General features: G+C 36.3%; 1 protein-coding gene and 1 pseudogene across 1 annotated transcript; both read left to right on the forward strand.

Annotated features, from left to right (window-relative positions):
* Positions 393–6,395, forward strand: LOC107624077 (annotated as a pseudogene).
* On the forward strand, positions 6,488–16,189 carry LOC107623609. Its single transcript, XM_016325938.2, has 3 exons — positions 6,488–7,537; positions 15,056–15,224; positions 15,620–16,189. Exons 1-3 carry the CDS (start codon positions 6,755–6,757, stop codon positions 16,066–16,068), a joined length of 1,401 nt encoding a protein of 466 aa, XP_016181424.1. The 5' UTR covers positions 6,488–6,754; the 3' UTR covers positions 16,069–16,189.

A 16,411-nucleotide genomic window follows, 5' to 3' on the forward strand; every position in this document is an offset into this window, starting at 1 on the left:
AGTGCCCTAATGTCACACCATTCTCTGGACGACAGCGAGAGGAAACGTTTGAAGAGAAGTAGGAGAAAGACTAACGAATGATCAACCCCCTCCCCAAGCAACGTTTCAATTCCTCTCCAAGGCAAAACGACGTCGTGTTGATTCATTAAGGCCATCCACGCAAAACGGCGCCGTTTAAGGCTGCCTACGTGGACAATAAGCAGCCAGCTCAGCGCTCCGGCTGCTGAGTCACGTCGAAATTGGGTGGAGGGACTAGGATTTCACATGGAGTTCAATCTGAAGGGTGCAATTAGAGCATTTCAAAAGTCAGAATAACATTGGTGCACGGGCTCAATCTGAGGGACCATTATGGGTTTCACTCAATAAAGAGCGGATTACTAAAATTCAAATTTTAAACTCAACAGTCACCGCCCCTCACTCTCTCTTTCTCTTTCTCTCTCTCTCTCTCCTTCCCCCGACCCCATTTCAGATACATCTCACGCAGACAGAGTGAAGAAGAGAGGGCATCTTTCTGTCTCCCTCTCCCACAATCGACAATGTCTCTTCGCCACGAGAAAGAGATGGAAGTGAACGTGCAGGTCCTCCTCCTCTGCCGCCCCTTCAGCGACGACGAGTTGCGCTCCAAGGCCCCCCAGGTTGTCACCTGCAATGACTATAACAGAGAAGTCGCCGTCTCTCAAAACATCGCCGGCAAGCACATTGACAGGGTTTTCACTTTTGACAAGGTATTCTTCAATGGACTTTGCTACTCATTTGCAAATAATTTTTTTTCTTGCTTATAAGCCTTGGATTTGTTCAAATTGAAATTAGTATTGTTTGTATTGACAGAAATGAATAATAATTTTGTAACAAGTTTTGAGAAGTGAATACTGGAGCGACTGTTTTTAGGGTATCTGATGTGTGATCATGTTCTATGTTCTATTTTGCAGGTTTTTGGTCCTAATGCACGACAACAAGATCTTTACGATCAAGCTATTATTCCTATTGTAAATGAAGTTCTAGAAGGATTTAATTGTACTATATTTGCATATGGTCAAACTGGTACTGGAAAAACATACACTATGGAAGGTGAATGCAAAAGGTCAAAGGTATGAAGTAGCATCTGTGCTAGTTAGTATTCTACCTATCACAATGAATGTTATTTTGATTTATTTGGCTGCTGTATTGTAGAGTGGTCCCAATGGAGAGTTGCCTGCAGAGGCTGGAGTCATTCCTAGAGCTGTTAAACAGATTTTTGACACTCTTGAGAGCCAAAATGCTGAGTACAGTGTCAAAGTCACTTTTTTGGAATTGTACAATGAAGAGATCACTGATTTGCTTGCCCCCGAAGAACTTTCGAAAGTTTCTTTGGAAGATAAGCAAAAGAAACAGCTGCCACTTATGGAGGATGGCAAAGGTGGAATTCTTGTAAGGGGATTAGAGGAAGAAATTGTGACTAGCGAGATTTTTACCCTTCTGGAGAGAGGGTCTGCCAAAAGACGCACTGCTGAAACTCTGTTGAACAAGCAGTCAAGGTTGCTTGAATTGTTAGAACTTAGAATGTCATATTTTGATTTTATATTAAGATTTAGTTAACTTTTTCAGTCGGTCACATTCATTGTTTTCAATAACAATCCACATCAAAGAGGCAACCCCAGAAGGTGAAGAACTAATCTAATGTGGCAAACTGAATTTAGTGGATCTGGCTGGCTCGGAAAATATATCTCGTTCTGGTGCTAGGGAGGTAATACATTGGGCGGATACCTCCTAGTTTTATCCTTCACCCTAGGCTTTACACAATAATCTTAATTTGTTTGATTTTGTAACATATCTTAGGGTCGTGCAAGAGAGGCCGGAGAAATAAACAAGAGCTTGGTTACTTTAGGGCGGGTGATCAATGCACTTGTGGAGCACCTTGGTCACGTTCCTTACAGGTTTTTATGTTTATCTTTCTTTTTTTGTTAACCTCCTTTTAATAAACAAATTGGTCGAAGCTCTTTGAGTCTTTGTATATTCCTCATTCATATGCTTACACGGAAAAGATGGTATTTAGGGATAGCAAGTTGACACGTTTACTGCGTGATTCCCTTGGGGGAAGAACCAAAACATGCATCATAGCGACAGTATCCCCTGAAGTTCATTGCTTGGAAGAAACTTTGAGCACGCTGGATTATGCACATAGGGCAAAGCACATTAAAAATAAGCCTGAGGTATGTTCATGATTAAAGTTATTTAAGTGTCGAGATGTTTCTTACACCATGCATCTTTACCAGTATAATTTGGCTCATATATATATTGCTTTTACAAAGATTACATGACTGTTATTCTGTGTATTACATCTGTATCATACATAAAAACATATAAACAAAGTGTTTTGGGTACACCATTCGATCAATTATTTGTAATGGCAACGTCTTATGAGAGTTCACTTTTTGGTTCACATGAACCAAGTGAACTGGGGCAGATCAAGTGCTTTTAATCCCATTTTGTTTTTAAAGGAATTTTTACTAACTAGTCCTTACTAGTTTTGGCTATTTTCTTATTGGAATCTGTACTGCAATGTAATGAAGATGTTTATCATGTGTTTTGTTGTGATTCATTGCCTTGATTTAGAATTTTTTTCTCCCCTTTTTTCTTTAATTAGGTTAATCAGAAGATGATGAAGTCAACTCTTATTAAGGATCTTTATGGGGAAATTGAACGCCTGAAGGCAGGTGAGTTGCTCTAAATTTCATTGTTGTTCATGGAAAGAATAACTTGGCTCTTCATATTACTGCTAAAATTGCATTGTTGCTGATGAAGTTTGTGATTTTGATCAGAGGTTCTACACGTGAGAAAAATGGAGTGTATATACCAAAGGAGAGATTTTATCAAGAAAAAAGTGAAAGGAAGGTAGTTTTTTCTGCCATCATTAGTACCGATATAGCAATATTTTTCATAAGAAAATATTTTTTCATGTGATTTCACCTGCTGAGATTGAAATGGAATTACTTTTCTTTCCCTCTCATTCTTGTGCTTGGTATATAAATTGGTTTCATATATTGTTCTCATGGTGTTTCATTGATCCAAGATTTTTCACTGTTTAGGCCATGGCAGATCAGATTGAGCAGATGGGGCTGACTATAGAAAATCATCAGAAGGTTAGTTTTCTTAAAAAACCAATAGCTATATCTGCAGATGATATTGTGCGCCTGTGTATTCCTATTTTGCTTGATATTTTTTTCATGTTTGGACCAGCAATATGATGATTTGAATAGTAGATACATTGAGCAAGTACAACATTGCTCTGATTTGAGCAACAAACTTGATACCACACAGGTTAGCTATCTAAGGTTTTGGTCCTTTATTGTTATGTTAATGTACATCTACTTATCAGGAAAAGAATAAAAAACTACAGAAAAACTTGAACAAGACCAGTGAGTTGCTCACTAACACAGAGGATGAATTGAGGAGATCTCAGTATACGGTGAAAGAGAAAGACTTCATCATTTCTGTGCAGAGAAAAGCAGGTAGATTCATTATTGTGTTTCTGTCTTTATCTCTTATTACGCAGTATTAAGTTGAGATGGTGGTTAAAACAATTGTGTCTGACAGAAAATGCACTAGCTCATCAAGCTTGTGTATTACGGGCTGATTTGGAGAAAGTTCTTCAGGATAATGCTTCGCTGTTTTTGAAAATTGGTAGGCATTTATCCTTTTCTGTGAAATTATTGACAAAGAATCCAAGTTGTACGTTAATGACTTGTATACATCTGTTATCGTAGGTAGAGAAGACAAGCTGAACTTGGATAACAGGGCTGTGGTGAACAATTTTCAAGCAGAGCTTGCCCAGCAGGTTGGTTATCTTTGCAATATTGTTGCGACATCACTGTCAGAACAGAGTGAACATCTTAAATGTGTGGAGAAGCTCTGCCATTCTTTTCTAGGTGTTCATGATAAGGTGGGTACCTCAATTATCTAATGCTGCTGCTTTTTTTTGGTCATGTTCTTCTATGTTTTTATTTAATATGTTGAATCCTCTTAATTCACTGTTCGTTGTTATTTTGGCTTGTTTATTTCATCGCTATGCATTTGCATGGATGTTATGGTATAATTCATTAATTCTCCTCATTTTGTTGCGTATAGGTGGTTTTGGATTTAAAAAACAAAGTGACAGGTTTAAGAAACCTGTACTTATCACACACTGAGACAGTGCAAAATGACCGTTTGCACAAGGCGAGCTCAGATGGTGTTTTAGAGGAATTATCTTCTCTGATATCCTCCAATGGTCGTTCTATTCAAGAAGTATGTTTGAACCATCTCAATTTGTATTCCTTGTTTATATATATATATATATATATATTTTACATCTCTGTTCAACATTAACAAAGTATCTTTTTCCCCTTGGTCAATCAGTTTCTTGAATCTGAGGCCACTCAAGCTGGAGATTTTGAAGAATAAAAAAAGCTTGAAGACTTTGCATCAGAGGCTGAGCAAACACAACTGAATTGTATTGCTGACTTTAGGAAGTCTTTCGAGGTTGTGATGTAAAATATTAATATTAATGCACTCTTTCTATGGTGGCTTATGGTGGTTGACCTATTCTTTACAGGAGCAATCAAGATCAGATTCAGAGAAGCTTATTGCGGATATGACCAGCTTAGTTTCTGATCATATTCGTCGTCAAATGGATCTGGTCCGATTTGAGTATTACTTCGTCAATGTTTCTTAGTAAATCTTTCTTATTTGGGTTGGCAGTTTAGTTTCTTATGGACGATGGTGAATTATTCAGGTGGATGAAAAGCTTGTTGATCTTAGACAAAGCAGCATTAAGAACAAGACGACGAACATGTGTCATCAGTAGGAGAAATTGTGTCCCATACAAAAAGGAAATGGCAATCTTTTTGTGTGCAAGCAGAGAAAGAGACCAAGGATACCGCTGATTATTCTGCAGCAAAGCATTGCCGTATGGAGTTACTCATGCAGCAAAGGTCAGTGGCTTGCCCATGGTTTCTTGATCAAGTCCTCCTTTAGTAAAATTTGTAGTGTCTTATTTTTATATCTGTAGTGTAAGTACCGCTGGATCAGCTTTAGAGCATATGAAGAGGACTCATGAGGCTGTAAATGAGAAAGAGTCCAAGCATATTTCTGCAGCAGTGTCACTAATCAGGTATCTAGTGAATTGATTGTAAGAAACTGAGAATAACTGTCAGTAATGCCCATGCTTATTGAAAATGTGCTTCATTGAGTCCTTATCCGCTCTTAAACTAATACTTTTGTGATCAACTGATTAGTTTTTCCATGTGATGCAATATCTATCACTTGTGTACAGTAATGCTTCTAATAGCAATGAGCAACATGACATGGGATCAATTCTGCTCGTGTTGCAGCAGAGGAAGATGTGGCAAAGAACAGCAAGGATCTCTTTGAGCAGTTTGATGGTAAGTGTATGGTTTCATTGCATAGCAAAATTGGTTGCAAAAAAGCAGCTGCAGGTGTCTGCAAATTTATCTTAGCTAAAACAACTTAATGAAGGGGTCTACCTGTTGTGCAGAACAAACTAGTCAATTTTTTTTCTCTTAAAAATGAGTCTCATTTTGCATTCATTTGATCCTCTATTTTATTTTATTTTTGCAGTCATGTCTGCGCAAGAGCGGGAATCCATTTCTGGAATGCTGGATGTAGTAAAGACTCATTCAAATACACTTGAGACCTTCAGAGAAGACCATGCTGGCCAAGCCTCTTCGATTGAAGAGAAGGCTCGCGAAACTTTTCAACAGCACTATAGGGTACTTTAACTCTATTTAGTAACTACAAGTTTTATCAATGAAGCATCACTAAACTTTTTCTGCCTTTCATGCATTGCATGGCTTGTTGCTTTGTCTTCTCTTTGCAGGACTATGAGCCTAGTGGAAATACACCAGTAAGATGTGAAACAGACGTTCCGAGTAAAGGAACAATCGAGTCTCTTCAATCACTGCCAGTGGAATCGCTTCTTGAGGAGTTTCAGGAAAACAATTCAAGTGAATCCTCAGTAAAGGAGTTGAAACCATCGCTTATTCCACGTTCTCCTCTTAGCGCACTGAACTGATGGTTCAACTAAATTGCATGCTTTGGTCCTTAATGAAATTAAATTTGTTTGTATCTGTAACATTGCATTGTTTTTTTGTTACCAGTAGTAGTTCCATGCTTGAGAAGCATCAGGTGATGAGATACAATGTGAAATCTAGGCCAAATTACTTATGTAAAATCCCATCTTGGGATGGAATATAGAGGTCAAATAATGTTTGTAATTTTAGGGTAATGATGTCGTATGTAGTTAATTCTTATTCTTCACCTGTCAATTATTTGGCAGATACCTGTTTACTTAATGTTTCTTGTAATGATGAACACATTTATATCAAGTGAAAATGGGAACCAGGGTTATGTTGGAACTATTTATTCATTTATTCAGTTATGATCGTCGCATAGACATTGTTGCTCTCCGAATGTCACAACAACAATGCTCCTTACTTCCCTGATAACTTACTTGATCGAGGAAGACGTGTGGATAATTATTTATTAATTTTGGTCGAATGAAGACGACGAGTGGGGTCAGAGTTGTCTACTGAATAGTGTACTTTAGAGGATACTCGATAGTGGCTTTAATTAGTTTGGTCTTATTGGCCGATTTTCTACTTAATGGACCACTTTCCAATCCTATCATCATCATTGATCATTTGATCCAAAGTAAATAGCGTTACTCTCTATACCATACTCTCGTCGGATACAACCACCAACAAGAAGAATCATCAAAATGAGTAGTAGCAGCAGTGAAGAAGAAAAAGAACAAGAACTGCAACAGCACTTCACCACTCGTGCCGTTGGCGGCACCGAATACAGCTGGTGCAAGGCAGTTCCCGGCGGCACCGGAACAACCGTCCTCGGCCTCCTCCTCTCTAAACCACCACACATTCCCAAACTCCAAACCGTACTCCGCAACCTCCAAAGTAACCATCCTATCCTTCGCTCAACAATCCACTTCGACTCCAACGCCAATTCCTACCACTTCCGAACTCCCCCAACCTCCAATATTCAAATCCACTGCCTCGATCTTCAATCCACCTCCGCAATCCTCGGCTGCAGTTCCGGCGACGGAGATACTGACTTCCACCTGATTCTGGAGCACGAGCTGAACCTGAACAAGTGGCGCGATCCTAGTGGCGATGGCTACGGCGTACTGCGCGTGAGTGTGTACGCGATAAGCGAGAGGCGATGGGGAGTGTTTTTGCGGTTGCACACGTCGGGATGCGACCGCGCGGCGGCGGTGACTTTGCTGAGGGAGCTGCTGGGGAAGGTCGGATGCGGCGGAGAGAGTAATGGAGAGGCAGAGGAAAATGGAATGGGAATGGCGATTGAGGATCTGATACCGGTAGAGAAGAGGAACAAGCCGTTTTGGGCGCGTGGTTTGGACATGCTTGGTTACTCACTGAACTCATTCAGGCTTGGGAATTTGGAATTCGTGGATGCGGACTCGCCTCGGAGCTCCAAGGTTGTGAGGTTGCAATTGGACGCTCACCACACGAGCCAGATTGTGGCTGTAAGTACCACACTTTTTTTTTTTTGTGAATATTATTGTTGTTGTAAAATAATTTAAATAAATAAATAAAGAAGAGATAACAAATATAAAATATAGAAATATAATTAGATAACACTCGTAGTAATTTTCACTAGAATTACTATATCAATATAATAGATATAATTATGTATTGAATAATATTAAAATAAAGTATATAAGAAAGAGAATAGTAAGAAAGAGAGAGAGAGAAAAATGTTATATTATTATTGTTGTTGTTTTTCTCCTGAGACTTTAGCCTCCTATTTATAGATACAATAGGTCAAACATTCAAAACTTCATTTAATATCATTTTGGCTTGGGAGGTTCATTTCTCATAGGGAAAATGAGCATTCACGTCCTTTTGAACTTATCACAACACTCCCCCTTATATGATAGTGAAGGAAAAAGAGTATAATATCCTTTATGATGGGAACTGCCTCATTAAAAACTTTGTCAAGAAAAATCCAATGAGAAAAAACCTGACCAAGGAAAAAAGAGTACAGTTTCCTCCTCTTGTCAACATCATTTAATGTCTCGAAATTTGTGCATCCCAATCTTATGTACCAATCTTTCAAAGGAGGATTTTGGGAGTGACTTTGTGAATAAATCTGTCAGATTGTCACTTGAGCGGATCTGTTGGACATCAATTGTCCCTTGATTTTGAAGATCATGAGTAAAGAAGAATTTGGGAGAAATATGCTTTGTTCTATCACTTTTGATGTATCCGCCTTTAAGTTGAGCAATGCATGCTGTATTATCTTCAAACAGAACAGTTGGAGCTATCTTATGATCAATCAGTCCATATGATGACAGAATATATTGGATCAGACTTCTGAGCCAAAAATACTCGCGACTAGCTTCATGAATCGCTAGTATTTCAGCATGATTAGAAGATGTTGCAGCAATTGTCTGTTTCGTGGACCTCCATGATATAGCTGTACCTTCATATGTGAACAGATATCCTGTTTGAGATCTCCCTTTATGTGGATCAGACAAGTATCCAGCATCTGTATAGCCAACTAATTGTGACTTGGATCCATATGGATAAAACAATCCCATATCAACCGTCCCATGAAGATATCGAAAGATTTGCTTGATTCCACTCCAATGTCTTCTGGTTGGAGAGGAACTATAACTTGCTAGTAAATTCACAGCAAATGATATATCGGGTCGTGTATTATTAGCAAGATACATTAGCGCTCCAATGGCACTAAGATATGGTACTTCTGGACCAAGGATATCTTCATTTTCTTCTTTAGGACAGAATTGATCATTTTTCACATCCAAAGATCTTACGATCATTGGGGTACTCAAGGGATGTGACTTATCCATATAAAATCTTTTTAAAATCTTCTCTGTGTATGTTGTTTGATGGATAAAGATCCCATTTTTTATATGCTCGATCTGCAGGCCGAGACAAAATTTAGTCTTTCCAAGATCTTTCATCTCAAACTCTTCTTTTAGAGTTTTTATAATTGTTGGAATCTCTTCAAGAGTTCCAATAATATTTAAATCATCAATGTACACAGCAATTATAATGAACCCAGATGCAGATTTTTTTATGAAAACACATGGGCAGATATCATCATTCTTGAATCCGTTTTTCGCCAGATACTCAGTAAGACGATTATACCACATTCGTCCAGATTGCTTCAGACCATATAAAGATCTTTGCAATTTGACTGAGTATAATCCTTGCGAATATTCATTGGATGGTTTAGATATCTTTAGTCCTTCAGGGACTTTCATATAGATATCCCGATCTAATGAACCGTATAAATAGGCTGTTACCACATCCATTAAATGCATATGCAGTTTATGATATGCAGATAAACTGACCAAATAACGCAATGTTATCGCATCCACTACAAGGGAATACGTTTCTTCATAATCTATACCGGGGCTTTGTGAGAAACCTTGTGCCACAAGTCGGGCTTTATAGCGCACAACTTCATTTTTCTCATTTCGTTTTCTCACAAATACCCATCGGTATCCAACAGGTTTTACATCTTCTGGTGTATGGACTACAGGTCCAAAGACTTCACGTTTTGCAAGTGAGTCTAATTCAGCCTTCATGGCTTCTTTTCATTTTGGCCAATCATTCCTTTGTCGACATTCTTCGACTGATCTTGGCTCAAGATCCTTACTTTCATGCATGATATTTAATGCCACATTATATGCAAATATTTTATTGACAATTGTCTTATTTCGGTCCTATTTCTCTCCTGTAAAGACATAATTTATCGAGATCTCGTCATTTTCACAATTTTCAGGTACCTGAACGTCTTCTGGCGTTAAAACTATATTAGAATTTTGGACAACTGCAGGTGTCTCTACTATGTCTTCTTCAATAGGAATATTATTTACATCTTCTCGCTTTCGAAGATTTTTATTTTTGGAACTGACAGGCCTGCCACGCTTCTGGCGTAAATTTGCTTCAGTGGCTACTTGTCCTACTGGGACATCAATTCGAATTGGGACATTTTTCGCAGGTATATAAGATTTGGTTATCCTCTTTGTATCGTAAAATGCATCAGGCAACTCATTTGCTATTCTTTGCAAATGTATAATCTTTTAAACTTCTAGTTCACATTGCCTTGATCGAGGATCTAAATGCATCAAGGATGATGCATTCCAATTAAGTTTCTTTTCAGGAAACTTATTCTCTCCCCCTAATGTTGGAAATTTTGATTCATCAAAAATGACAATCCACAAACCAAGCTTTAAATACATCTCCAGTTTGTATCTCAAGATACCTCACTATAGAGGGAGAATCATATTCAACGTATATCCCCAATTTTCTTTGGGGTCCCATTTTGGTGTGATTAGATGGTGCAATGGGAACATATATTGCACACCCAAATATTCTTAAATGGAAAACATTTAGCTGCTGGTCAAAAGCTAATTGCATAGGAGAGAACTGATGATAACTCGTTGGCCTCAAACGAATAAGTGCTGCGGCATGTAAAATAACATGCCCCAAACCGAGGTTGGGAGATTTGTTCTCATAAGTAAGGGTCTAGCAATTAACTGGAGGCGTTTAATAAGTGATTCTGCTAACCCATTTTGTGTGTGAACATAAGCTACTGGATGTTCAACACTTATTCCATTAGCCATACAATAAGCATCAAAAGCTTGGGAAGTAAATTCAACAGCATTATCAAGACAAATTGCTTTGATTGGATTTTCTAGAAATTGTGCTTTTAATCGAATAATTTGAGCCAGTAATCTCGCAAACGCCAGGTTGCGAGAAGATAATAAGTACACATGTGACCATCTCGAAGATGCGTCTATCAGGACCATAAAATATCTAAAAGATCCACATGGTGGATGAATAGGTCCACATATATCACCTTGAATCCTTTCTAGGAATTCAGGGGACTCAAATCCAATCTTTACTAGTGATGGCTTTAAAATTAACTTTCCCTGAGAACATGCAGCACAACAAAATTCACTAGTTTTAAAAATCTTCTGGTTCTTTAGTGAATGTCCATGGGAGTTTTTAATAATTCTCCTCATCATGGTTGTTCCCGGATGACCCAATCTATCATGCCAAGTTATGAATTTATTTGGGCTAGTAAACTTCTGGTTTACAATGGCATGTGATTCAATTGCACTAATTTTGGTGTAATATAACCCAGATGAAAGTGAGGGTAATTTTTCTAATATAACTTTCTTATTTAAATCATGAGTTGTGATACATAAATACTCACGATTTCCCTCATTCATTGTCTCAATATGATATCCATTTCGGCGAATATCTTTAAAACTCAACAAGTTTCTTCGAGACTTAGTAGACAATAGTGCATTATTTATTATGAATTTTGTTCCTCCAGAAAACAAAATTATAGCTCTTCCGGAGCCTTCAATCACATTGCCTGAGCCGATAATAGTATTAACACATTCTTCTTTTGGCACAAAATGGGTAAAATATATATCACTTTTGAGAATAGTGTGCGGACTTGCACTATCAGCAAGGCATACATCTTCATTACATATCCTTGCCATTCTCTTCAAAGATAAATAATAATAAAATGAGTAGTATATACAGTTAAATTGAATACTTGATCGGAATTATTTTTCTAAGAAATACTACACATAAAAATAATGTCGTATACTAAAATTTTATTTTAAATTTGACACATTTAATGATTTCAAAATTCATAAACATTAATATTTCATTATTTATATACATCACATTTGAAACTTAAATACATAGAAAATAAAACTTAACAATAAGTTCTTTATATATATTTATTTACATAGATACTTCACAATTCCACATATTAAACTATTTCATCATTGATCAAATGACCAATATTTTCTTCAGGGTCCTCAAAGAAATCAGATACATCATAATGAGTAGTGGAATTTTCAGTATCATTTGAAACAAAATTTGTTTCCTTTCCTTTGTCATCTTTTTTCAAAGATGCCTGGTAAAGATCGACTAGGTGCCTTTGGGTACGACAGGTACGTGACCAATGGCCCTTTCCACCACAACAGAAACACTTATCCTCTGTTGATTTATTCTGCCCGATATTTCTTTCTTTATCCCACTTCTGATGAGATCCTCTCTTTTGAATATAATTCATTTTCCTTCCATAATTTTTCTTGTTATTAAAACCTTGCCATTTACCTCTTCTGGGGTAATGATTTGCCGCATTTACTTCAGGAAATGGGGCAGCGCCAGCTGGACGCGCTTCATGATTTTTCAATAGCAACTCATTGTTGCGTTCAGCAATAAGAAGGTAAAAAATTAACTCAAAATATTTTTTAAACACTTTTTCTCGATACTGCTGCTGTAGGAGCACATTCGAGGCATGGAAGGTTGAGAAAGTTTTCTCCAACATATCATGATCAGTTATCTTTTTCCCACATAATTTCATTCGTGAGGTGATTCGAAACATTGCAGAATTATATTCATTTATAGATTTAAAATCTTGGAAACGCAAGTGCGTCCATTCATATCGGGCTTGAGGAAGTATCACCGTTTTCTGATGATTATACCTTTCTTCAAGGTCTTTCCAAAGATCTGTAGGATCTTTTAATGTGAGATATTCATTTTTCAATCCTTCGTCAAGATGACGACGAAGAAAAATCATGGCTTTGGCTTTATCCTTCTGGGATGCATTATTTTCAGCTTTAATGGTATTTTCAAGATCCATTGAATCAAGATAAATCTCAGCATCTAATATCCATGATAAATAATTATTTTCAGATATATCAAGAGTATTGAATTCAAGATGAGAGAGCTTCGACATAATGAAAATTTGTTACCTGAGTCTTCCTAAAAATTTGATCAGAGTCTCGTACTGATAACGTGTTGTAAAATAACTTAAATAAATAAATAAGGAAGAGATAACAAATATAAAATATAGAAATATAATTAGATAACACTCGTAGTAATTTTCACTAGAATTACTATATCAATATAATAGATATAATTATGTATTGAATAATATTAAAATAAAGTATATAAAAAAAAAATAATAAGAGAGAGAGAGAAATATTATATTATTATTGTTGTTGTTTTTCTCCTGAGGCTTTAGCCTCCTATTTATAGATACAACAGGTCAAACATTCAAAACTTTATTTAATATTATTTTGACTTGGGAGCTTCATTTCTCATAGGAAAAATGGGCATCCACGTCCTTTTGAACTTATCACAACAGCTTCGTTACTAGTTGATTAATAGACAATCAGGTGATTTGGTGATTGATTATGTACCTCTTAATCCATTTTAGAGTAACTAGTGCCTGTGCTGCAAAGTTTTTCCTGCAAAAATAAAATAAAAGAACAAAAGGCAATAACAAAAATAAAAAAAAAAGCAAAAATTATAATAAAGTACATATTATAGTATCTATAACTATAGTCATTACAGTGACTATTTAATTTCAGCAAAAAAGTGCGACTTTAATAACGCAATTTTTTAATTGTTAAAATTGTTTAGCTACTGCAACTACCATATCCATAGCAACACAGATTCCATGTTAGAGTAAATAGTTCTACTTCAATATTGTTTGCTCATAGGTACAAAAAAATGTAATATAACGGCCTAAATGGAAAGTATTTTCTTTGAAAAAGAAAAAAAAAAAAGTTGGGTACTAGTGAAAAAGTTTAAAATGGAAAAATAAAAATTGTGTACTAGGTATGTATATATATGGTACGGATAATTAGATTAGATCAATTTTGTCACACCTTGGATATCTAATGTCAAACAATATAGCTACTAATCTCTCGTGTAGGCCCTTTGATAAGTGGGATAATTGGATTGGAATTTTAGGTTTTTTCTTTCCTTTTTTCTTTTCACATCCAATTCGAAAAAACATTTGGTTATCGAAGATAAGTTATTATCGTCACACACACTAAATTATCGTACATAGTAATAGAAATCCCCTTTAAGTGCATATATGTAGGTTTTTATTTTGTTTTTTATTTTTTAATCTTAAGCTCATATAAACATAAGTTATGCATTTATTTCTGCTTTGATTTTATAAAGAGAATAAAGGGGGAAGAAAATTCTTGCTTCAGGGACGAGTTAGTTACTTCTTTTGTCTCCTTTCGTAACGTCGCTTAATTAATTTTATTAGAAAAGAAAAAGTGAACCACTAAAGGCAGTACGGGTTGGTATGGCTAACTTTGTTTTGATTGGAGAGTGCAATATTTTAGGATACGGCTTGCCTAACTGATAACGCTATCCAGATCCAAGTATGGCAAGATGTACTGGAGATAAGATAATAATACTCACGATGGAGACAAGTGTGAGGGGCTTTGGGAATCTCCATTTTATTCTGGAATCTGGAGAAATTATTCCTTAAGAAATTATTGGACGTGTATACCAATCCAACTGTCTTGCCATTTGGATGTGTTATAAATTATTGGAGTTAGAAATTATCACTGCATTATGTTTGCTAAAATAAGAAGTTAAAGGTATGGTTTGTTAGAGAACCACTTTCAAAAGAACTCAGTGCATGTGAATTGGTGTATATTCTATCCACAATTTTGTAGTTATGGCTTCTGGCTTTGGATTCCAATAACAAAGGAGAGACTCGTTCTGCAAGTCATGCTATGATAAATAAGGATTTTCTGTCTGACATTAAATTGATATACTAGTACTCATGCTCTTTAATCGACTACTTGATAATTTGATCAAAACTTTTCATAAATTATTCATATCTGCTGTATGGACTAAGATCAAAGTTGAGATCAACGAATATCAGCTGCATTATTTTATTAAATTCTTTTCTATCACAGAGGATTCATGCATTTGTGAGCTCCTTGGCTTAATATCAGAAAATAGAAAAGATTTGATAGAGAATAGAATGGTGTGTGTAATAGTTGACACATATTTCTTCAGTATACTATGATCTGCTTCTTAGGCTACCAAGGATTTATATTCTGATTGTTATGAAGTATAATTGATAATTTGACATTCTGACTATGATTTGGTAAGGTCATGATGATTCAAAATATTACAATTAATTTTGCAAGATCATGTAGGAATGCAAATCAAGAGAAATTAAACTTTGTGGGGCACTTGCAGCAGCTGGAATGATTGCCGCCCGGGCCTCCAAAAAGCTACCCAGTTATCAAAAGGAGAAGTATGGTGTAGTAACACTCATTGATTGCCGCTCTCTTCTTGATCCAGTCCTTTCCAGCAACCATCTTGGTAATCTGCACTTTTCAGAATGTGTGTTTTGTTTTCATATGTTCTTGCTACCTCTAGACTTCTACATCTGGTTTAAAGAAAAGATTTTTTACTCTAATGGGAAAAAAAAAAGAAAATTGTGGATGCACAGGAGGAGATAGTCTCATTTTAACGAAACTAAGACGATCGGTATATCATTGATTAATAAGACCAATTCTAGTTAATAAATTAGATCATTGCTTGAAGCTTGCTTCTTTTTGACATGAAAACTTTCTATTCCAAATTATTCGCTTCCGTCTAATATTAATAAGAGCTCTTATGCGTTCTATATTGGAATAATCCAGTTTTCTGTGGTCAGAATAATTTGCTTTAGTTACTTTGTTTATAATTATAACAGGTTCAGTTTTTGGCTTCAGGATTTTATCATTCTGCAATATTGAACACACATGATGTATGTGGAGAAACCCTATGGGATCTAGCAAAGAGAAGTTACATGGCCTTTGCAAATGCCATGAATTGCAACAAGCATTTCTCAGACATGTCTGACCTGAACTACCTAATGTGCAAGGCGATCGAGAACCCTGGTTTGACGCCATCATCATCAATGAGAACTGCTTTGATTTCAGTTTTTGAGGACCCTATCATTGATGAATCAGATGACATTCATAAAGAGATTGGATTAGAGGACTATGTGGGTTGTGCTTCTGCTCATGGTGTCGGCCCATCGATCGCCATATTCGACACCATAAGGAATGGGAAGTTGGATTGTGCTTGTGTATACCCATCACCCATTCATTCTAGGGAGCAGGTGCAAGAACTAGTGGATCATATGAAGAAAATCCTTGTGGACGCATGTAACATTTAAGGTCAATCAAATTGAACAATAATCGGCTACTGAGCAAAGTTGAAATCTGAAACATACCAGAGAAAAGTGGCAGGTGGAGAATATTACAAGGCTGAAATAAATTTTCATATTATTCAATCAAGGATGCTTTGGTACCATTTATCATTTCTCTAATTTTCGTTGCACTACAAGAGTAGACGGATTTTTTTTAAATAAATAAAATAAATATTTTAATTACCAAAATATACATTTTGGAGCGTTTTTACTGAAAAGTATCGCATCTCTTATTTTATTTACAGTGTATATGAAATAAGATAACATAAACGAGATAAGGTATAGGACGACGTGGTCGTATCACGTTTAT

The sequence above is a fragment of the Arachis ipaensis genome, chromosome B10, assembly GCF_000816755.2.
Source record: "Arachis ipaensis cultivar K30076 chromosome B10, Araip1.1, whole genome shotgun sequence".
In the NCBI taxonomy this organism is placed as follows: Eukaryota; Viridiplantae; Streptophyta; class Magnoliopsida; order Fabales; family Fabaceae; genus Arachis; species Arachis ipaensis.